This window comes from Leopardus geoffroyi, chromosome A2 (genome assembly GCF_018350155.1).
Source record: "Leopardus geoffroyi isolate Oge1 chromosome A2, O.geoffroyi_Oge1_pat1.0, whole genome shotgun sequence".
NCBI lineage: Eukaryota > Metazoa > Chordata > Mammalia > Carnivora > Felidae > Leopardus > Leopardus geoffroyi.
This window is the reverse complement of record NC_059331.1, coordinates 142137511-142161351: the sequence shown is the minus strand read 5'-3', so window position 1 is coordinate 142161351 and position 23841 is coordinate 142137511. Positions and strand designations below refer to the sequence as shown.

General features: G+C 40.6%; 1 protein-coding gene across 1 annotated transcript; it reads left to right on the top strand.

The window, feature by feature from the left end:
- Positions 1–1218: 1218 nt before the first annotated feature.
- GPR37 (G protein-coupled receptor 37) lies at positions 1219–23636 on the top strand. The gene is made up of 2 exons (XM_045495495.1): positions 1219–3141; positions 20038–23636. Exons 1-2 carry the CDS (start codon positions 2119–2121, stop codon positions 20854–20856), a joined length of 1842 nt encoding a protein of 613 aa, XP_045351451.1. The 5' UTR covers positions 1219–2118; the 3' UTR covers positions 20857–23636.
- Positions 23637–23841: the final 205 nt, after the last annotated feature.

The window sequence follows — 23841 nt, the reverse complement described above, 5'->3', positions numbered from 1 at the left end:
ACTACAAATTTAGTGGCCTAAAACAACACAAATTCATTATCTTATAGTTCTGGAAGTCAGAAGTGTAAAATGAGCAAGCGGGGACTTTTCCAGCTTCTAGAGATTGCTTGACTCATTGCACCACTCTGACCCTTCCAGTTCCCTCTTGTAAGGACCTTTGTGATTTCAGTGGACCCACCTGGATGATAATTCTTCCTATCTCAAGATCCTTAACTGTATCACATCTGCAAAGTCCCTTTTGCCAGATTTTCACAGGTATTGGGAATTAGGATGTGGACATCTTTTGGAGGGCCATTGTTCTATACCTGTCACAATTGGCATCATATTTTTCATTGTATTTTCTCTTCTTTCTAGGTGTTGCTTTTTTTTTTTTTTTTCATTTCAAAATGTGTTTTTTTTCTTCGTCTGTCACTTTCTCTCTTAATCAGTTTGCCCATTTTATGTTGTATTTGTCTGTCTTACCAACTATACCCTGAACAGCTTTAGCAGGGTTCCTGCTAAAGGTTGGAAAGGCATGGTCAGCCATGCCAAGTTAATTTTCGCCCACCTGTCATTTCCCACTAGTTCATCAAACGAAACTACTTTCTTTGTACTCTGGGCATTCTAAGTAACCCCTGTTAGCATGCTTCCTAACTCGGTGTTAAAGGTAACGATGCATCCTGGACATTTTCACTGCCCGTCCCATTCCCGGAACTGCTCCTTCTCTGCGAACGAAACCTCTGAGCTTCCTTTCTCTCGAGTCTCAGCCCCCGGGAATACCGAACGAGGTGAGCGGGCTGCTCACCTTACTACTCCTTCGGGGCCGAGGCCTGGGCATGCGCACGGCGGATGGGAAGAGAAAGCACGGGTCTCGCCCCTGCTCCTCCGCACCCGGCTCTGGGACCTGTCAAGCTGGTTCCGACCTCTGGGGAATTAACGTGTCCCGCCCATCTCTAGCTCCGCGCCCCGCCCTTGTTCCCTCTCCGCTTCCAGCTCCTACGAGTGAAAGCAGCTACAAAGGGCTTGAATGAAACGTGTGTGGGTTTAATGAGTCGTAAACCACCAGGGAATCCAGTCTCCCCACAAACCGGCATCTCTCCGAAGAGGCAGAGGAGGGGGAGGAGGCAAGGAGCGGAGCGCTGGGTGTCGCCCTCGCGCGCAGCGACAGGAGCCGCGGGGAGAGGCCGGGCCACCTCCCCCTTTCCGGCCATGCACCGCCTCGCCCGCGGCGGCTCCAGGCACCACACTCTCCGCCCGGGTAGCGCCCGCTGTCGCCGCCACCAGCTCTTTCGGCCGCCGGCACGGCACCGTCCACCGAGGAGCGGCGCCCGCCCTCCTCACTCCCGCCATCGACTCCCTTCTCCGCCAGGACGCACCGCCCAGCAGCCGGCGCCGCCCCCTGGTCAACTTTGAGCTGGAGGAGAAGCAACTTTGACAGTGACCACGGGTTTCGCATCCCGCTTCTCCACGGCAGCCGCGGCCTGGCGAGTCGCTGGGGTTAGGTGGGGCAAGAGTTTCCCGGGCGCGTCTGCGCGGCGTCTGGCTGTTTGCAACCTGTTTCCAGCGAGCCGGGAGCGGGATTGTGGCTGCCAGTCATCTGAAGAAGGGGAACTTGTTTTTCTCCCCCTGTAGCGACCTCAGCTTACAACTGGACAAAGCGGTTGAAAGGATGTAAAAAGGCAGCACAACTGTTACCAACTGGATAAAGCTGTATCGAAAGGATGTAAATAGGCAGAGCAACTGTTACCAAGAAGGCAACCACCCAAAGGCAGGGAGGAACGTGGGGCTTGGTCCGGGCTTCTCCCGGTAGCAACATTCATCAACAGTCAGGTGTTGGTTACAACTTTTCAAGGTCAGCCGTCGGGAGCAGTGACTCCCTCTCTGAACCTTGCGGGGGGGATACGCAGCGCTCGGGGTGGGTTCGGCCGAGAGATGCACGGGAAGCCAAACGAGGAAGGATTGTAGAGGGGGAGGGTTTGTGACCCAAGACCCATCCCCCAACCTCCCCGTAATCTCCCGTCCCCCACTGCCGGGGCGGGGGTGAGTATGTGACATGTGTCTAACTCTCAGCAGCAACTTAGGCAGCAGGTGTCGGTCCTAACCGGGAGCCGCGGCCGCGGGGAGCGCCCTCACCGAGCCATGCGGGCCCCGGGCTCGCCTCTCGCCCGCACCTTGCGGCTGCTGCTTCTGCTACTGCTCAAGGTTTCTGCCTCTCCTGCCCTCGGGTCCGCTTCTTCGCCAAGAAACGAAACTTGCCTGGGGGAAAACTGTTCACCTGCACTGAGCCACCGTCGCAGCAGGGACTCTTGGGGACTGGGAAATTCTGCAGAAGACCTGCTAGCCCGTGCGCTCAGGGAGGAGGAGCAGGGGGCAGCGGTGCGCGCACCGCCCTTTAGGGACATAAGGGCAGCTCCGGGCGGTGACCCAGGTGCGGGCAGAGGGGCGGAGGCGTTGACCGCAGAACCCTCGGGACCTCCAGCGAGGCCGCCTGGAGCCTGGAGGTGGAAAGGTGTCCGAGGTCAGGAGCCCCCTGGAACTTTGGCGAGAGGGAACCCCCCGGCTCTCCAACTCCTCCTTCAGATCTCAGAGGAGGAAGAGAAGGGTCCTAGAGGCTCTGGCATTTCTGGGCACAGCCAGGAGCAGAGTGTGAGGACGGAACCTGGCGCCAGCGACCTTTATTACTGGCCAAGGAGAGGCGGGAAACTCCAGGGCTCCCACCACGACACCCCACCCAAGACGGTCAATGGACTGTCTGGGCACGAAAGGAGGACAATTGCACCCCCTGGCAGGGCGCTGGCCCAGAATGGGTCCTCGGGCGAAGGGATCCACGAGCGCGGGGGTCCCCGCCGGGGAAACAGCACAAACCGACGCTTGAGAATAAAGAACCCCTTCTACCCACTGACCCAGGAGTCCTACGGCGCCTATGCGGTCATGTGTTTGTCTGTGGTGATCTTCGGGACTGGCATCATTGGCAACCTGGCGGTGATGTGCATCGTGTGTCACAACTACTACATGAGGAGCATCTCCAATTCCCTCTTGGCCAACCTGGCCTTCTGGGACTTTCTCATCATCTTCTTCTGCCTTCCGCTTGTCATCTTTCACGAGCTGACGAAAAAGTGGCTGCTGGAGGACTTCTCTTGTAAGATTGTGCCCTATATCGAGGTAATGCCTTCCAGGGGGTCTCAAGCTACTGGCTTTACCCATTTCTGGGATTTATAGCATCAGAACTGCTGTTCCACGCACCTACCTGGCTGCTGAACCCCTTCACTTTTTTTCTGGGTACCTTCCTCCATTTCTCTTGCCAATCATTGAGAGAGAAGGAGGGAGGAAGGAGGGAGGGGGGAGAGAGAGAGAGAGAGGCAGCTTTGTTCACCCACCTTCAAATTCATTTTCTCCTGGATTATGATATAATCAATTATGATCTCATAATGTATAGAATTGTTTAGATTTTAAATTTATCTCTCTGAATATGGCATTTATATATATTTTTTATTTGGCACCTATCAGAGATTCTAGGGTTAATAAGTGACCAGTCAAGGTTGTCTTACCAGAACTCAGCAACCACAAAAAACCATGTTTTGTTTATCCAGTAGGGCTCCAATATGATTTCTCCCCAAGAAGATTATTGCATTTTTTCTTAAATATATAAGTTGGAATACTATTTTATTTAATAAAGGAAATCTGCTTTTGTCAGTTGGCTTCATGATATGTTAATAACCTTCCAAAATTAGTTTACGTGTCTTTGGCTCTCTGCCATGCTATCCCATCTAAATTCTTATGTCATTTTTGATTTCTTCTTTCCTTTTCCTTCTCCATTTCTTAACAGTTTTATTTCTTTCGTGTGAATGCACTTAAGCAAGAATAACACGTTGGCCATCATGGCATAGAATTTATATATAGATATATAAATTCTCAGAAGTATACAACATATACTTGTCATTTGTTAGGGTATTGATTAGCTATTTTAAGGGATTGACTAACTCTAGAAAATTTCTTAAGAAGAAGAGGGAATATAACAGGTTCAAAACTTTGGAAACAAAAATATTTCTGAGGAAAATCTTATTGTTTCTTCTTACAGCTAGTGTCCTGAACCATTATTATGGTGGTTGGAATTTGCTCTTTAAATGGCCTCTCTTTAAACACCAGCTCTTGGAAGGAGCCCAAGTGCTTTGTTGCCAGTTGTGTTTTTAGCCAGCTGGCCCTTGATTTCCTCCATTCAGACTGCCCATTTCATTTATGGAAGCAGAAGAAGGGAAACTGTAAATATTCCAGAGCCCCTGATCCTGTCTGGCACCAGGGCCAGTGACACTATGTTCAACATTGTTCCAGGGCCTAAAGCTAGGGGATAAGTAAACAGAAAACAGTACCTACTTAGAAGAAGTAAGGGAAGAGACAGTAAATGAGACCCTCTGTTATCCTGGCAGGGATCAGACGCAGAATCATTCCATGCTGGCTAAATCAGCTGTTGCTGCTTCACCAAGACCTAGGGTTTCTCTTGTTGCCAGGCTCCAAGTAGCTCTGAAATGTCTAATTTATTTGGTAGTTCATTTTTGAATTGCAGAGGAGGTAATTGAATTCATGTAAGAGAAATGTGCCTATCAATTGCAGCTTCAAGGTCAAGATTTAAGATTTCTCTGATTGTTTGCTTGAATAATGCAGAAGAAATTGACATATAAGAATGAGACAAAAGTAAACTATACAGTGACCAGGAGAGTTACCCGCTCCCCACCCCCCCCCCCCCCCCCCCCGCCGCCATACAAGAGAAGTGTATTGGCTTGTCTAAAATGTACTGGGCATGATAAAACCTTTATACATTAGAGGGAAAAACCATATAAAGAAGACAGAAAAAAAAATGGGGAAAGAAAAAACATATTACCCAAGTTCTTGAAAAAAAAAAAAAACTTTAAAAGAAAGGAATCCCATCCAAATTCAGAAAAGGATATAAAAACTCAGGTTTAATGCAACCTATGAGTTTTGAGTGATGATGGTATTATGTATGTCTTTTAATTGTTTTTCTAACTCTGAGGATTCTTAAAAAATGCGTATTTTCATTTGTATTTCATTTTTTAATTCTCTGCTTCTTAAGTTTATTTTTTACCTCTTTTATTATTAAAACAATTACTGCTTTTTTTTGTTTTGTTTTGTTTTGTTTTGTTTTGTTTTGTTTGCTCTGTAGTTTTTCCTATTCTTTATAGCCCCATTTTTTTAGTTATTAGTACTAGGTTTTATTTTCCCTAGAGAAGCAAAGGTTGGAAAAAATTTACTCATTTTTTTTCTTTAAAAATTAGACTATAATATACATTTTTTATTGTTAAAGTAATGAATGACTATCTTCAGATGTAGTGTTTCTACATTCCTACCTAATCCTATTCTTCTGAAATAATTTTATAATGTGTTAGTATGTTTTGTGAAAATAATTATTGGATAGTAGTATCAGCCCCATAGTTCCTGATTTTGAGAACAATAAATACAGTCCAAAACTCAAAATAAAACAGTTCTGCCTCCAAGAAGTAAGAGATTTAGTGCCTGTTCCGTGTCACGTCCCTGAGAAATCCGACCCAAATGTGGATATTTGCTTCACAGGAAGTTTATTGGGGTGTGTGCTTAGGTTCAGTGCCTCGTAGGGAATGAAGGAAGCAGAATTGGGCAGGGGGGAAAGTTGAACCGTGATACAGATCCCACTGAGACCTCAGCTGATACCACAGGGAGTTGCAGGGCCCCGAGGGCCTTGTACAATATCCTGAATTGAGGCAAGATGGCCCAGACTTTATGTCCCCTAAAGGGACCAGTCACCGGATGCAAGTTGCTTCCAGGAAGGGGGCATAACCTTGAGCTGGGTGGATCTCTCTGAAGGGCAGTTCCTAGAGAGGGATGCAGCTAAGAGCCGTCAATCACCACTAGTCCCAGAAGTTGGAATCAGCACTTTATACCTGAAGGAATTCTGTGGGGAGGCAGTCTGGAACCACAGCCCTCACTACAGTGGTTTTTGAATTATCATGTTAAATTAGAACCAGCGGGCAGTCTGATCCAACCCTCTGATTTTAAAGATGAAACATGAGACCCAGAGAGGAGAAATGATCATCCCAAGCATATATACCTATTCCGTGGTAGCCAGACATTTTGTCTCAAGCTTGTTTATTAGACAAACATCTAGGAGGCAAGAATATCCAGGGAGTGTTTCTTTCTATGTCTGCTCCTTGGTGTCTTTTAAAGAAGATTTTTATATCCAGTAGGTAGGGAAAAAATAAGCCCAGTTAACATCATTTGCTATATGCTGAAGTTTATGGCTTTTTATATTCTTAGGTTTCATCTTGTTTGTCTTAAATTAACAGTAAGTTCCAGGGGTGCCTGGCTGGCTCATTTGGCAGAGCATGAAACTCTTGATCTTGGGGTTGTGAGTTTGAGCCCCACATTGTGTATAGGGATTACTTAAAATAAAACCTTTGAAAAAACCCAGAACATTAAGTTCCAGAGTTGGTAGCTGTTTTTAAAAAAAAAAAAAAAAATTTTTAATTTCAATAATCTGATACAATTGCAGTTTTTAATATGTCAAGCATGATTACTTTATCAAATCAAGTTACATAGGTTACATTTCATGTTCGCAAAATCACGAAGTGTTTTAGATTGGTAAAAGACACTATAAATAATTACATTTCTTTAAACTTTCTCAAAAACCTTTCCCCCACCAAATTGTTTTCTTCTTGACCACAAGACTTGTAAAATTATTTGAATTTTATTTCCTTTTATTTAGATTTTGCCTTCTCTTCACTTTTTACTTTCTTATATTTACTTTATTTGTTGACATCCCCCCATGCACGTTATTATTGATTTATAGTGTATGATTTACCTTTTAGATAGTAATCTGTTTTGCCTTATCCAGTGTTTTTATTTTTAATATTTCTTAGTATAAAATTTTATCCACAATTAATTTTTATTTTTCATTGATGTATAATTGACATATGATATTAGTTTCAGGTGTACAACATAATGATTTAATAGCTGTGTAATCGTGAAATGATCACCACAATAACTCTAGTTAGTATCCATCACCTTACATAGTTATGACATTCTTTTATCTTATGAAAATCTTAAGATCTACTTTTTTACTTTCTTAGCAACTTTCAAGTATGTAATGCAATGTTATTACCTATAGTCACCATGTTGTACATTACATCCCCATGACTTATTTTATAACTGGAAGCTTGTATCTTTTGACACCCTTCAACCATCCCCAGAAATTCCAGCCTCTAGCAGACACCGGTCTCCTCTGTTTCTATGAGCTTGGTTTTTGGTGTTTTGAGATTTTTCATTCTTTAGATTCCATATATAACTGAGATCATATGGTCTTTGTCTTTCCCGGTCTGGTTTATTTCATTTAGCATAATGCCCTTGAGGTCCTCCATGTTGTTGCAAATGGCAAGATTTCATGCTTTTTTTGTGGCAGAATAATATTCCATTGTAAATATATACACATACATACGCACACCACATTTTATTTACCATTCATTCATCAGTGGACACTTTGGTTGTTTCCATATCTTGGCTAATGTAAATCATGCTACAATGAACATAGGGGTGCGTATATCTTTTCAAGTTAGTGTTTTCATGTTCTTCAGATAAATACCCAAAAGTGGAATTGCTAAATCATATGGTAATTCTATTTTCAAATTTTTGAGAAATCTTCATACTGTTTTTCATAGTAGCTAGACCACAGTTAATTTGTATTCACAAATTTTCTCTCCTCTCTTCTCTTTGCCTTCTTTTCCTCTTCTACGATAGTTCTTTCCCAACTCCCACCCCCCCTACAACTTCAGTATTAGCATAATCTTAAGGAGACAGTGGAATTTGGGGGAAAGTTGGGCTTGCGTAGAAAAAGAGGAGTTGTTTCTTCAGCAGAAATTACACATCTTTGCAATTTACATTCAACTCTTGTTTTTATTTCACTTTGTTGGCATAAGGCTTGACGAGAGTAGCCAGCTTCCTGGGTCTGTTGCTTGAGAGTTGTTTTATCACATTTAAGGTTGCTATGAGTGGGAATATACCAGGAACTGTTGTACTTGATAGCTTCTCTCTTTCTATTCCAGGATTCTGGTATCTTTGGGGCCTAGTGATAAATCCTGTAAAGACCAAGGGCGAATGGAATGGTAGGAGAAGGGGATAGGAGAGAAGAGAATCTGAGTGGATGGTGGTCATCCTAACAGACACATCATTTTAAACTCATTTATCAGATAGTAGACAAAATAGACACAATAAACAAAACTATGCTCAAAATGATAGTTGTATGTGGAAAGAGAGGGGCAAGGGAGAGGGAGGGAAAAAAGGAGGGAGAGAGAGAAAGATGGAAATGAAGGTCTGGGTATGGACTGCAATAAGAGAATGGTGTAGGAGTTTCCTACCATACTATCCCTTTAAGGATGTAAAAAATTATTAAAGCCAAATAATTCAGGCACTGAATATGACAACTGGAACAGATCATTGCTCATTACTTGATGGAAGCCAACCGGTCAGTGTATCGTCTGATTCCAGTCCGCTGCCAAATATTTATTTCTGTTGGGACATCAATTGGAAGTTTTGAATGATACAGGCTCCCCCTTAGTTTAAAGAACTCATACCTTCATGATGCGTGATAGGGAAGAAGGCTTCAAATAGTCGTAAGATAATCCCAGATCGAACTTTATTTTTATTTTACTGGGACACAAGATTCCTACGTGAGGGTAGAGGATGGATAGAGGGAATGCATCTCCCCAGGACCCCTGGACCAGGGATGATTTGTGAAAGATCTACAATCTTTTGTGGTGAAAAGAGCCAAATTCTCCAATGGCTTTAAAAATACTGTTTTTAAACTGAGTGGAATAGATGGCCCTTTAATTGCCTGAGACTGTAGTTAGCACTGGCAGGTAAGAAAGGAAGGATCCTGGAAGCTGAAGATGACTTACCATACAGGTATGCGATTCCACACAGATTGCCCTAGAGCCCCACATTCAAGTAACAGCGCACTTAACATGGCAGATGTCAAATTTGCTTGAGTTGTGGATTAGCCGTTAGGTATTCTGATGGACTTGTAAGTGGAAACAAACAGGTTTTTGAGCAATTTGAAAGTTACTAATAATATTCTCTGGAAAAATAAACTCACTGTGTGAGAATGGTGCTTAACAAATATTTTATGACTTCCCATTAATCCTTTTATAATCGTTTTCTACATTTCCACGGAATAAAAATAGTTGATGATTCTCACAGACAAGTTTTAAAAAGTTATAGAATGAGCTCTTATTTACAATGCCATTTATGAATAGTGTATGGCAAGGTTTACTGAATTTAGATTCTACATAAATAAAAGTTTTATGATAATCAAATGTGAAATTCAAATAATTTCCTTAACTATTTATTATACTGAGAAGCCATCCTTTTCTAAAGTTTATCAGTGAAGACACACAGAAATATGGATTTTCTCTACTCCCCTTCTTGAGATATTCATTGGCATTCAGCTTGGAAGGATTATATATAAAACAGCAGCACCCAATAACTAATTAAAGAACAATTTGAGTAATTCATTATCTTCTATAATCCTTTTCCATGTATGTCATCATTCATTCATTTATTTACTATTCATTTATTAATCAAAAATTTATCGGACTTTTCTACTATGTCAGTTACCATGTTAGGTGGGGATGGGAGTAGAAAGCATGGGAGAAAAGGGGGGAGAGTTTCCAGAGATGAATAACATAGATTCCTTACTGCTTTTAAAGTTATAGAATAAGTGAGGCACCTGGGTGACTCAGTTGGTTAAGCATCCAGCTCTTCACCTCCCTTCAGGTCCTGATCTCATGGCTCTTAAGATCAAGCCCCAAGTCAGGCTCTGTGCTGACAGCCTGGAGCCTGCTTGGGATTCTCTCTCTCTCTCTCTCTCTCTCTCTCTCTCTCTCTCTCTCTCTCCCCCCCCCCTCACATGCGCCTGCGTGCACATGCACATACACACACTCTCTCTCAAAATAAATAAAAATAAACTTAAAAAAATTAAGTTATAGAGAAGTAATGTTCTGCAGTGTAATGAGTGCTATAACAGGTTTATTTAATTTTTTTTCATGTTTATTTGCTTATTTTAGAGAGAGAGAGAGTGTGTGTGTGTGCACACATGTACATTTGCACACAAGCAGAAAAAGGGCAGAGAGAGAGAGAAAGGGGAAAGAGAGAGAGAGAGAGAGAGAGAGAGAGAGAGAAATTCCAAGCAGGCTCTGCACTGTCAGTGCAGAGTTGGATGTGGGGCTCTAACTCATGAACCTTGAGATCATAACCTGAGCCAAAATCAAGAGTCCGACGCTCAACTAAGTCACCCAGGTGCCCTATAACAGAGGTTTAAACAGGATATTATGGAAGTCAGGAATGGGTCCTGGAATGAGTCCACTCACAGTTGTACTCAGAATCAAAAATGGAGAAATACAAGTGAAAACTGTGCTCTAATTATTTTTCAATCGTATTCTTATTAATCTGCATAAATCTATACAGCCTAGGTCCATGATGAAAAGATACAAATATGAAAGTTTCTTAATTCTTGCTTTCTTATTTTCTCAATATTTCATGGGATAGGAAGCCCATTAGAATGATTGGCAAGATAATTGGGCAGATAGGACAGCCCTAGAAATTTCACTTAGAACACAGAATTACTCTAAAAATTGAATTATTATTTGGAATACATTGCCTGAGGTAACCATCTCTGCCTTGGAATTATGAGTCTATTAGCCATAAGGAATTAAGTAAATCAAATTTTAAAATTTGACTTAAATGAATGATTTATTTAACAGTGTAATAAATAGTACACTGATTTGAGTCCTTTTCTTCTGAAAAATCTCAAAAATGTACCTCTTATTTAATTGGACCTTAGAGAACCTAGGAAGAAGTGCTGACAATGGAGATACTTTAGACCCTATTATAGATACTTCAGACCCTATTATAGAAAGAGTATCAGAAAGAATGGACTTTCTCAAGAATTGGATTAATTTTTCAAGCAAGAAAGATTCTGAGTGAGGACTTATCCTGAGTTCCCATGGATTGCCAAGATACCTAGTTATATTAACAAAGCATCCTTCAACAGCAAAAAGGAAGCAAATATACCTGCAAAAGCAAAATAGGTCTGAGTTTATGATTCCCAGGCTGAGTAGGTGAAGGCGTATCTACCATGCTTTTCACCCGTCCACACCATGGACCTTGATAGGATGTTTCCACCTTTAAAAGCTCTTTCCATGTGCTGCAACTAGATTTAACAGTGTCACATTGGAAGCACAGGAATCTGTGTCTGGGGTGTGGACTATGTGGGGAGAGGGATGGGCAAGCTCCTATGCAGTGAGATTTGTGTCTGGCATTGCACTTCTGATTTCATCCTCTTGGGATCCTCCTGTCCTTTAACTTCCCAAGAATTGACCTGCCAAAGTCTACTAATTAACCCAACCTTCTTGTCAAGACTAACTCTCAAGTATCCTAATCAGAATGGCATTCTTTTTGCCAGAGGAGATGATCTCATCTAAACTTTCAAGGTAGAGTGGAAAATGGGGTTGCTGCAACTTCAGATATGGGGCCTCTCTATTTGAAAAGTAGGTATACATACTTTCCATAAAACTTCCATAAAACACAGGATGGAATCACAGTGCCAGGCTTATTCCCGAGATAGAATACTTTCAGTTTGTGAATTTATGATGGTTTTCACTGTTATTTGTCAGCACACTTGAATGGTTCATAGCATTAACAAGGCCAAGGTCACTGATTTGATCCAGGACTGGAGTGAGTCATTTTCATTAGTCTATGACTGTGCTCAAGGCTGCCATTTTTTACTTCCTGCTCGTCACTCCTCACCCTAAGTGCCTTTTCTCCTACCTTCACTGTCTTCTCCTTGGTTCAACTTTCTCATGTATAGGAAAAGATCTGTTAACTCATTCACAGCAAGATGAAAGATTTAGAGGTACATACCTTTTACAGGAGGATTGAGTGAAGAAAGAGTACTTCCTTAACAGACTACCAAGAGTGGAGTTTTGGCTAAGAGAAGAGAAATTTTGTCTTCAAAATTTCGGGTTTCTTAGTGTCATTCAAATCATAATTACCCAGCCACAAATGGATGAGGAATATGTTTTTAGTTTAGGTTTTCTGTCATGCAAACTAATATTATTAAGGACAAAGGAAAATTTGTGAAAATTGATTACTGTTCTTTGGAAACTCATCAGAGCTTGGGATGGCCAAGCTTGGGCTTGGGATAAATATTACATTTTTAAATGGATTTTAATTATTGAGAATCAACATGGAATATATAAATTATATATATTAACATCTGTTGATTTCAATAGATTGTTTCCCTCCTAGGACAAATGATGTTAATCTTGCTTCGCTGTTATTTTTTATACTAATGAGCATTGACACATTTATAACCAAATTATAATATTTTACGCAAGTTGTAGTAAAATGTGTGTGTGTGTATGTATGTGTGTGTGTGTGTGTGTGTATACATACATATATATATATGTACTGTTATACTGTGTATATATAGTACACAGAAATGTACTGTGCTGCAGAAGCCAGAAGTCACAATTGGTAGGAAACCTTATGTCAAGGTGGGACAATCAGGTAAAGAAAGATTTATAACATCAATACAAGTTTTGGGGTGATATGTTAGCTTTTAAATAGTCTCAATTGAAAAAAAAAAAGAGAGAGAGAGAGAGAGAGAGGGAGGGAGCCAAACCATAAGAGACTCTTAAAAACTGAGAATAAACTGAGCGTTGATGGGGGGTGGGAGGGAGGGGAAAGTGGGTGGTGAGCATTGAGGAGGGCACCTGTTGGGATGAGCACTGGGTGTTGTATGGAAACCAATTTGACAATAAATTTCATATTAAAAAAAATAGTCTCAATTGTTTTTAAAATAAGTAAGAGCGTGTTACTAAACTTAAGCAAAAGGGAGGGAGGTAGAGAATGAGACAATAGTAATAGTCAATATCTTCAAAATATTTTGCTTTTCCATAACATTGGGAATCAAGTATAGATGAAATATATTGGGTATAATTGAAATAAATGGATATTTATAATATGTGGGTGTATCAGATTAAATCCTAGTGATTTTGATAAAGGTAAGAAGCCTTCTCTTTGACTGTGGAAGAGTGGCTGTAAATAGCTTTATTTTGTTTTAGAGATGCACGCATGCCTGGAAGGGGTGTGGCAAATCTCTCCTCCTTGCTCTATTTTGACTTGGAAACACTAATGGAAGTGTGTTACTACCACAGTGTCATGACTTGCATGCTTTCTGAAATGAAGACCTCTTGAAAAAGGCCATCTTATTCACAACAGAGTCTCTGATAACATGTTAGTCCCACCGGTGTTCAAAGAAGCGTCTCTTTCCTGGAAAAGTTGCCCTCAAGTGCTGTAAGCGTAAGGATTATGGAAAATGCAAGAGGACGCCAAAGACATACAAGCTGAAGACATTTAGAGTTTCAAAGGAAACTCTACCCTGTGCTCCTCCTGCTTTTTTCCTGACTGATTGTTAGGCCTGTAACCACAGACTTATAATAGATTATCATTCATGGTCCAAATGAATGGGTTTTCTTAACAGTAATGCCCTTGTTTTGTGAGTTACTTGTATACAAAGGAGTACACAGAAATAGATCTACTTAAACATCTTTTTGAGGTAAAATATAAGTTAGGATAGAGTACAGTTGTCATGACTTTAGTTAGAAATGTCCCTATTTTCTAAAAATCAGCCTATTCACTGTACTGAAGCATATAGACCTAATTTCATATGAAAGACATTTTGCTTTGGAAGTACATTGGTCTTCCCCACCCCCCCATTGTTATCACTGATTTATATCAGAAAGTTTAGCAAGAGATACTATTTATTTGGTAAGAGTTGTACTTTCATAGCTTACTCTCATTCAAAATGATTTCTTATTTGTCTGTCTGCAGTACGCTTCTGAGAAATGGAGCAACAGATAAGACAACAGCCAAGGATCTTCCTACAAAGATCCTTACCATTTTTCATAAAGCATCCGTGCATACTTTCTTCCTATCATTTTGAGGGAACGGGAAAAGTGACTATGATGGCCTAGGCTTTCTCATGGGCTGTATTTTTGTATTGAATTTGAACTTGAACAGTGGGAAGAACATTTTGACCCCAGAGCTGCTGCTTTCCCACGGTGAGTACTCATGTATCAACTTTGTGCCTGCCCAGTGCCTCGAAGCAATGCCGCAGGTGGCTGCAGCTTGGAGAAGCCTCACCACTCTGGATGTGGACTGAGCGGGCGCTGAAGGAGTTTTATGGTTGCTCCTCTCGGATATGGAGAAGGGCAGAGCATTGCTGTTTGAAAGAAAGATTTTTGAATTGTTCCTTTTTTTTTTTTTATTTTTTTTTTATTTTTTATTTTTTTTTTAAATTTTTTTTTTCAACGTTTATTTATTTTTGGGACAGAGAGAGACAGAGCATGAACGGGGGAGGGGCAGAGAGAGAGGGAGACACAGAATCGGAAACAGGCTCCAGGCTCTGAGCCATCAGCCCAGAGCCCGACGCGGGGCTCGAACTCACGGACCGCGAGATCGTGACCTGGCTGAAGTCGGACGCTTAACCGACTGCGCCACCCAGGCGCCCCTGAAAGAAAGATTTTTGAATTGTTCCTTTTGATTCTCTTGTTTGTGCATTTTGATGCCAACACCCTCAAATGCTTAATATCTTTTTCCCAAATAGTTAAAAATTTATGCTTCCAGCTTCCCTCTGATCTTCATTCTCAAAATTAATAGTCTTGTCTATTAGAAGTGTTTACAGTTCTGCTTTTGTTGATGTTAATTATTTCTCCCATTGCAGTTTAATTAATAGGAGATTGCATCTTACTCATTCCATCTCTCAGGATGTTGCTTCAAAAAACCACCCCTTACCAGCTTTACTCCCAAGAGCATATTTCTTAGTGACATTGAATTTTAGCAATCTGATATGGTCATTAAATGCAGAAGATCCAGCATTTATGATACGGTTTTATAATTGCATATAATTGCACTATTCATCTCAGTAGAATTTCTAATGAGCTGTAAGTAAACAAATATGTTTGAAAATTGTGATAGAGATCTTTTCATGTTACACCAACATTTTGCATTTTTAATTGCATGGATAGATTTCATATCTGAGATAGCAGAAATTAGCCCACCACCCATGATCCAGATGTTTTTTATCAATTAATTTCTGAAGTTGATTCTTTACAGATGTTTAAAGCCTTCTATAAATAATTTGGGAAAGTACTGAGCAGGGGCTTTGTACCTTTCTTGCTCTTTCGCTTCATAAAATCAAGTGCATAAATGGATTTGCAGAAAAGTATCTGAAGTGATAGCACTGCAGGCAGTGGCAGTAAGAGGGAGGAGACATCTAGGACCGGCCTTGGGGCTGCGGTTGCTGTTGGCAACTACATGGTAAGTGCCATCTGCATTTGGGGCAGCATTTTACTCCAAGGCCCCAGCTCTTGTGACTTTCCTGCTTCAGCTGGATACTAACGGAGGAGAACACTATCAGAGAGAAGTACGATTTGACAACAAGAAACTAGGTGCAGGAGCCTCCTGAAACTTGTGTATGAAACTTGGGAAGCTTCCCTCAAACCGCGATTTGGATTACAGATCAAATATGTTCTTTTAAACATATTTGGTGCTCAGTCCTAAAGCTTTTGAGAATATGGCTGAAGAACTAAGCATCTGCAAATAAAATACAATGTAGGAGGGTGCCTGTGTGGCTCAGTCGGTTAAGCACCAGACTCTTGGTTTCTGCTCAGGTCATGATCTCATGATTGGTGGGATCAAGTCCCACGATGGGCTCAGGCTTATAGCATGGAGCCTGCTTGGGATTCTCTCTCTCCCTTGCTCTCTCTGCCCCTCCCCTGCTTTCACATGCAAATAAAGTAAAAAAAAAAATAGCATAGAATTCCTGAGTGAAAGTAGGAGCACATGTAAATTTTGCTTAAAACTTGCTCTGGCTTTTGTTATCATGTGCAATGAAATATACAGAGCCTAGAAAGCATTTTTTGGTTTTCTAGCAAGTGAACTTCTTCTAATTAAAAGTGGATATGTATCACAGTTCATAAATATCTAAGGAGAGGCAATCTAACACACCCTTCTTAGTACATGTCCACCTACGTTCATTGGTTATTACCTTTCATGAAATGCTTTGCAACAGACTGAGAGTTAGGTATGCAAATGCTAGCTCTTGTGATCATTGGTCCAGATCTTAAATCTCTGTGTTTAAAATTAAGGAGATTAATCAGGGGAGAAGATGCTATCTCTTGAGTCTTATGTGTTCTTTGTAAAGAATGATAGAAAACTACCAATCAAATAGATGTTCCAAGTCTCTGAGAGATTGCCTGTCATCAGATTCCCTAGTGTTTTTGTCTTACCAAGCTTTCCTTTTATTTTATTTTATTTTTTTTATTATTTAAAAAAAAATTTTTTTTTTTTAACGTTTATTTATTTTTGAGACAGAGACAGAGCATGAACGGGGGAGGGTCAGAGAGAGAGGGAGACACAGAATGTGAAGCAGGCTCCAGGCTCTGAGCCATCAGCCCAGAGCCCGATGCGGGGCTCGAGCTCACGGACCGTGAGATCGTGACCTGAGCCGAAGTCGGACGCTCAACCGACTGAGCCACCCAGGCGCCCCCAAGCTTTCCTTTTAATAGAAATGCTATTCATAATTGTAAAAGAATGCACAGCATTAACCTTTGTAGCTTTATTTATGGACTGACTCAGGATACATGGGTGACATGCACAAAGATTTGCATTAGTGAAGATGACACAGAAAGCCTTGCTGAGGATGTGTGTGCATTTGATAGTTGGAGAACCTTTTGTTGTTTCATGTTCTTCTAGAGAAATGAATCAAACTGCTTGAAAAACTAGTATGTAAATGTAATGTTTCAGAAATCCATGAAATAAAATACTGCAATTTCTAAGTAATACTGTTTGATACAGACCTTGAGAAGAGAGCAAGTCCTCGGGTTTCCATTCAAAGTGTGGCAGTTACTGACAGATCTGATCTTAAGACAGTCGCACAGCAGGGTCCTCAATTTTAGAATTATTTTGAATCTCTGGCAGAGATGCAAAATAAATTACCATCAAGATGAATGATTCATTAATTTGAAGGTTAATTTTAAAACCGTGTATGTAGAGATGACTTTTTACGGCAGTCATATCGGATTGATATTCCTTGTACTGGTATGTATGCAAAACTTTCTGAAGATTTTGTACAACAGGAATTGTGCTTATAAGCTCAGTCATGTAGTCTTGATCTGCCCTGATGTGGATTGTGAGTCATACTTTTTCTTCAGTTTTGCTTTTCATACACTTAAGCCCTCATTACATCTCGTTTTCAGACTGTCTCCACTAAGAGTTGTGAGAATAGTCAGGGCATGGATGCCACGTCCTTACTTTCTGTAGCGGGACTGGTAGACGTTGACTAATGTGTTGCGTGTAAAAGGGGGAGAACATTGGACATTGGAACTCTCGTAGAATCTGCAAGGCAAGTTGCCATCGTTCCTGGGGAGAGTGACAGCTTGAATGTGGCAGATAAACAACCAATGTGTTGAGTGTCCAAATTGTTATGACAAATGGTTTTCCTTTTTTCAACATGATCCCTTTGAGTTCCAAAAAATTAGACATTAACATTTATAAAATGTTAATGTCTAATTATATATATATATATAATGTTAATGTCTGTTATATATATGTCCAATATATATGTAATATATATATGTCTAATATATATATATGTGTGTGTGTGTATATATATATATATATATTTCCCCCCTTGCCCCTTTGCCAAGGCATGACCAATAGCTGCCAGAGGAGAGTGCATGCACATACCGAGTGTCCAAGGTGCTACACCCCAAAACATCTTTCCCACCTAGGGAGTTTTTGTCTCCTGTTTCATCTTAAACCTCATGGACAGTTTACCATCTACCTTCATTGTCTTTACCTAAGTATACAAATAATGGCTACATGTATTAAACATTAAATTACTTCAATTTCCTCTGAATAGTTGAGTAAACCTGGTGCTCCCAGATGACGACCGTGTTTATCTTGTGACTGTGAGAACCACCTTCCCCCTCTTGGCTGACTATGACCTCTCTGAGGGAAAGAACGGTTTCTTGTTTCTTTCTATATCCCCAGTATCTAGCAGAGTGTTTGGCACATAATTGATATCAACAAATGTATGCTTGCGTTGAGTACATGTCTGTGTACCCTATTAGAGTGTATGATGTTTGTAAATATTTTACAGACTACAGAATGATAGTATGTTTACATTAGGAACATGCATTTATATTCCTGGCAAAGTATCTGTGTGAAAAAAATATGTACATAGTTTTGGTTGTTAACCTTTAATTGTTGATTTAGCTAGATGCCTGGGCCATGTGCATAGATGACTTTGGATACAGGGCTCTATGTGGGCAGCGTCAAAAGGTTCTTTGATCTGAAATTTTCCTATGACTGGTATATTTAGACATTATATCTGGCTCCTTTTTGCATATTTTCATGGTTACTTTTATGTCTCCTATTTCTTTGACATTCTTTTAGTATCATTTAATTTTAAATTTCATAATGTACTTATTTCATGGTAAATGTATACGGCTGATATATGCCTGATTCTGTACCTTGCTTCTTTTGGCACATAAGTTCACAATTGGTGGGTTGTCTCTTGCATATCGTGATTTTTAATTGTGAATTCATGTTCCCTTGAGTTTTATCTGTGGATTTCTCTGAGGCCCGCTTTTAAAGTGCGTTTTTCCAGAGAGGTTTGTGCTTTCTTCCACCAGGTGCCTGGGACAATTTAAAATTGTAATTTGGGTTTTTCTGAGCCACATAGATGGTGTTAATTCTGGCCTTAGGCCAGTGTAATTCGGGCTCCTGGTTAGAATTTGCCCTTTTTTTAATCTCCAGTTCACCTAGATCCAAATCATGTAATGCAGACAAGTTTCTCTACTATTTCCCTTTATGTTTTTTCTCTATATACCCATGAAGATGTCACTATTTGGGGAATTTGAAATTCATAAGGGGATCTTCGACCTAATCCCCACAAACACTGACTCTAGCCTTGTTTCTTAGCTCTCTACCTGGGTACCTGGCCCCATCCCTCTGGCTAAAACCAACCTGAAACTCTCACTAGGAAATGCAGATGTCCCTAGGGCAAGCATGCAATGTGCAGGGGGAGGAGTCACTGACCTGTTGGGCATTTGTTTTTTCATTGATTTCAAATTCTGGAGACTTTGCCTTTCTTGTTTTCCAGAAGTATATCATTTGAAAATAATATTAAAATACTTTATTTTACATTAGGAGAAATTGGAGATCTCTAGTCATCTCATTTGTTGGAAATAAACTCTTGTATGTTTTAAGTTTATTTATTTGAGGGAGGGAGGGAGAGAGGGAGGGAGAGAGAGAGAGAGAGAGAGAGAGAGAGAGAGAGAGAGAATCCCAAGCAGGCTTTGTGCTGTCAGTGCAGAGCGAACTCACAAACCGTGAGATCATGACCTGAGCTGAAACAAGAGTCAGACATGTAACTGACTGAGCCACCCAGGTGCCCCGATAAGCTCTTAAATGTTTGCTGTGTGTGAGGTGTGCTATCGGCCCCCACACTGGAAAACGTGATTACCCTTGTAGTAATGAAAATGGGATACACTCAACTATCCTTCCTTATCTAGATCTTCTGGTGGCAGGCATTTTTGTGGTGACTGAAATTCTTGGGGTGTCTGTGTTCTTTTCATAACAAAGTGGTATTGGACTAGTGGGTCCTTATGGATCCTTCCAGCTGTAAATTTTTCTGACTCCATGACCCTGAACCACTACATTTCTTTCCTCTTTTTTTTTCCTGCCTATTTTCATCTTTACAATGATTTGGCAAATGTCACCAACCCAGTTAACCAGTTAACCGTGCCTCATTCCAGGAAATTGTTCTATTTGTGTTTTTTCGTTTGTTTGTTTTGTTTTTTCCCCGTTTTGCCAATCTGTATTTATTGCCTAGTATTCCGATCTTTCAGAGATCACCCGGCATAAACGCATTCTGTGCTCCTCCCGCAGGTGGCTTCCCTCGGAGTCACTACCTTCACCTTATGTGCTCTGTGTATAGACCGCTTCCGAGCAGCCACCAACGTGCAGATGTACTATGAAATGATCGAGAACTGTTCTTCCACAACTGCCAAGCTTGCTGTTATATGGGTGGGTGCCCTACTGTTAGCACTTCCAGAAGTCGTTCTCCGCCAGCTGAGTAAGGAGGATTTGGGGTTTAGTGGCCGAGCTCCCGCGGAACGCTGCGTCATCAAGGTCTCCCCTGACTTACCGGACACCATCTACGTTCTAGCCCTTACCTATGACAGCGCAAGACTCTGGTGGTACTTCGGCTGTTACTTTTGTTTGCCCACACTTTTCACCATCACCTGCTCTTTAGTGACTGCGAGGAAAATCCGCAAAGCGGAGAAAGCCTGTACCCGAGGGAATAAGCGACAGATTCAGCTGGAAAGCCAGATGAACTGTACAGTGGTGGCTCTGACCATTTTGTATGGGTTTTGCATTATTCCTGAAAATATCTGCAACATTGTTACTGCCTACATGGCTACGGGGGTTTCCCAGCAGACCATGGACCTGCTTTATATCATCAGCCAGTTCCTTTTGTTCTTTAAGTCCTGTGTCACCCCTGTCCTCCTTTTCTGTCTTTGCAAACCCTTCAGTCGGGCCTTCATGGAGTGTTGCTGCTGTTGCTGTGATGAGTGCATTCAGAAGTCTTCGACAGTGACCAGCGACGACAATGACAACGAATACACCACAGAACTCGAACTCTCGCCTTTCAGTACCATCCGCCGCGAAATGTCCACTTTCGCTTCTGTTGGAACGCATTGCTGAAGAACAAGCAGCCTTTTCTTTGGTTAGATCTATGTGTTTGATTTTCATATCCTGTCAACATTTTTACTTCATATTTTTCCCTACCGGGGAAAAATGCAACGAAAGAGAGAAATATTAACGACTGTAGAACTGATTTTGCAAATTAATATTTGTGCTTTGAAAAAAAATGTTTATATTTAGTTATTTAAGACGTATGAGAAGGCCAATAGTTTTAGATCATTATATCTGGGATGGTGCTAATATTTTATTTGAAAAAAGTTACTGCACCTTAACTTAATTAATTACTAACTTTCTTTTAAAAATATAATCAGTGTATATTGATGATAGCCATGCGATTTTGTAGGTTATTTTATGTTTGAGTTGTGATTGACAGTATATTGTATATGGTATTGTGAGATGATTTGTAGTTAAGGAGCATTCACAAAGTAGCACCAAATAAATTATACTTTATTGTTTAATGTCATTGTCAATCTACTTTTAACCGAGATTCAATAAATCTTTTAATTGCCTTAAATACACAATTACTGGTTCTACGCACAATTTAAAGTCAGCCTTATTGCTTTAAAGTTCTATTTTCCTTTAAGGCAGGTAATCACTATGTTCTAAAGCAGTTTTCCTAATAGTACTATTTTATATGCATGATTCATATACAACTATATTGTATGTTCAAACAAAATTGTATTTTTAATACTCAGATACAGATGTAAAATTACTTCCAAGTATTTATAAAATGTGAATAGACAGTAGAGCAGGAAGAAAGTATCTTTTTTATCATTATTATTCACCTCTGAACTAGCATATAGAGCTATAGATTTTCCTGTTATGAATTATGAGCAGAATCGAGGACTAAAACATGATGCACCTGTCATCTGATTTCCTCTGAACACTGACCTTTGAAGCACTCTGAATTCTAACTTTTCTCCACTTAAAAAATGAACTTGGTTACATCTGTGTGATTTAATTTCTCGAAGTAGAATGAAAGCACAGTAGTAGGATAATAAAATATTTATATATCTTGATTTGAACACTTGAATATTCAAATTTATTTTGAATTGATATTCCATAAGCTTCCAACAAAAAACTAATCCTCTCCATTTGAATATTAGATTCCCCTCAGGAGTTTAAGCTCTGGCAGTTGTGTAGGATGACTGCCTGCCACGCAGGACACGTGTCTAAATCAGGTGGCAGAGACAGCGGCCTAGCAATAGATGTAATGTCTGTCTTCAGACAAAGCATAGAAGGGAAACCAATTTGCTGGCCAGAAACCACCCTCTGTTTTGTCAATTTCTGTACATTGAGCATAACCGAGTGGTGACTTCTTTCTTCCAGATTATAGCATGATGTTATTTAAATTGTTAAGCTTTAGTGTTAGAAAAATTAAAGATACTTAATCTAGACCGTTCATCTTCCAGATGACACTCAGATTAACTAAATGACAATGTCCAGAATATCTCCTTTTCCCTAGTCCAGTACTCTGTGAAGGGATTTCCACCCACCCCACTGCCCCACTATCTGTATTGTATGGAATTTGAGGGATTTGAGAATGAGAGAAAAAAAAAAAAAAAGATACCATTGTCTTCTTATAGATCCCTGTAATAAATCTTTGGAAAACTTCTTGAGGACACCTAATTTAGGTTTTGGCTACTGAGATCAACAATTGTGATTTCACAGTGTCTCTCCTGAGACTTAGTCAACTTTATAAATCAAGAAATACTGACTGAGGTGGCTCAGTCAGTTAAGCATCCGACTCTCGGTTTCAGCTCAGATCTGGCAGTTCGCGGGATCGAGCCGTGCGGTGGGCTCTGTGCTGACAGTAAGGATCCTGCTTGGGAGTCTCTCTCCCTCTGCCCCTCCCCTGCTCATGTTCTCACTCTCTTTCTCACTCCCTCTTTCTCTCAAAATAAATAAGTTTTTAAAAAGAGAGAAAAACTGAGAACATGATGTAGAAAATGTTCTATGTTATCACCTATAGTAAATAAAAGTAACCAGAGCTTAGTGTCAGATTTTCAAAATCAGGCAGGGGTGGCATGAGAAAGCAGAAATAAGACAAATGCGTGTACAATTATGGTTAAAGCTGGGACCTGCTAGGGAGGTGTAAAGGTCCATGATGGATCAGAAAAGAGAGAGAGAGCCCACCAGACTGGGAGAGATCGTGAAAGGCTGTGTAAGATAACTGGATGGATAGTCTGTCAGAAGTTTGATAAAAGTACTATGAGGAGTGAACACTCCAGGAGGAGGGAGCTGGTTAAAGAAAGGAAGAGAGAGAAAACTCGTGGGGTACGACTGAAGAATAAATGTTTGGTTTGGTCCGGTCTGGTTCCCATGCTATGTGTGCATAGAAGCCTCATGGAATATGCTGATGAAAATATGCACTGAAACCATATTATAAAAGGGTCATGCTTTGAAAGATGTTCAGACGGAGTCCTTCAGGAAATGTGGCTTGTTTTTTGAGCACTGGAAAAACATTGTCGCAACTCTGTGGTAGGAAGATCAATTTGAAGACAATTTAAATGAGCTATTGGGAAGAGTCTGAAAGTGAAAAAACAATTGGGAAAATATTATACAGGTTGGACTCCAATGGAGGCAGTTGGGACTCAAATTTCTTTTTTCCTGGTATCCTTGACTTTCAGTTGAAACATATGCCTTCTTATTGAATGCTATCTCTGTCAAAGTAGAAACTTTGATAACCACAATGAAGTCATCCCAAGGGTGAAGTAGCTTGGAAGTTTTCTCATGGCCTTGATCACAGCTTTCTCATAAGAATTCCTACAGCATGCTTTTTTAAAAAAAAAAAATTAACCTTTTTTGCTCTACTTCTTTCTAATCCAGATCCCATCCCGTGTCTTCCCCCTCCTCAAAGTTTCCTTAAGAAGAGAAATTCATGCATAAGATTAAGTCTACTAAAATTCTGATTGATCAGAAAACTCTACAAATGGTGTCTGAGCTACTGAACCAAATCAACTCTGTGGTTTCGGGATAGTCAAT

Coding starts and splice junctions, on each gene's coding strand:
- GPR37 (XM_045495495.1), top strand. CDS start 2,119: ATGCGGGCCCCGGGCTCGCCTCTCGCCCGCACCTTGCGGCTGCTGCTT. Junction 3,142..20,037: donor AGATTGTGCCCTATATCGAG/GTAATGCCTTCC, acceptor CTCCTCCCGCAG/GTGGCTTCCCTCGGAGTCAC.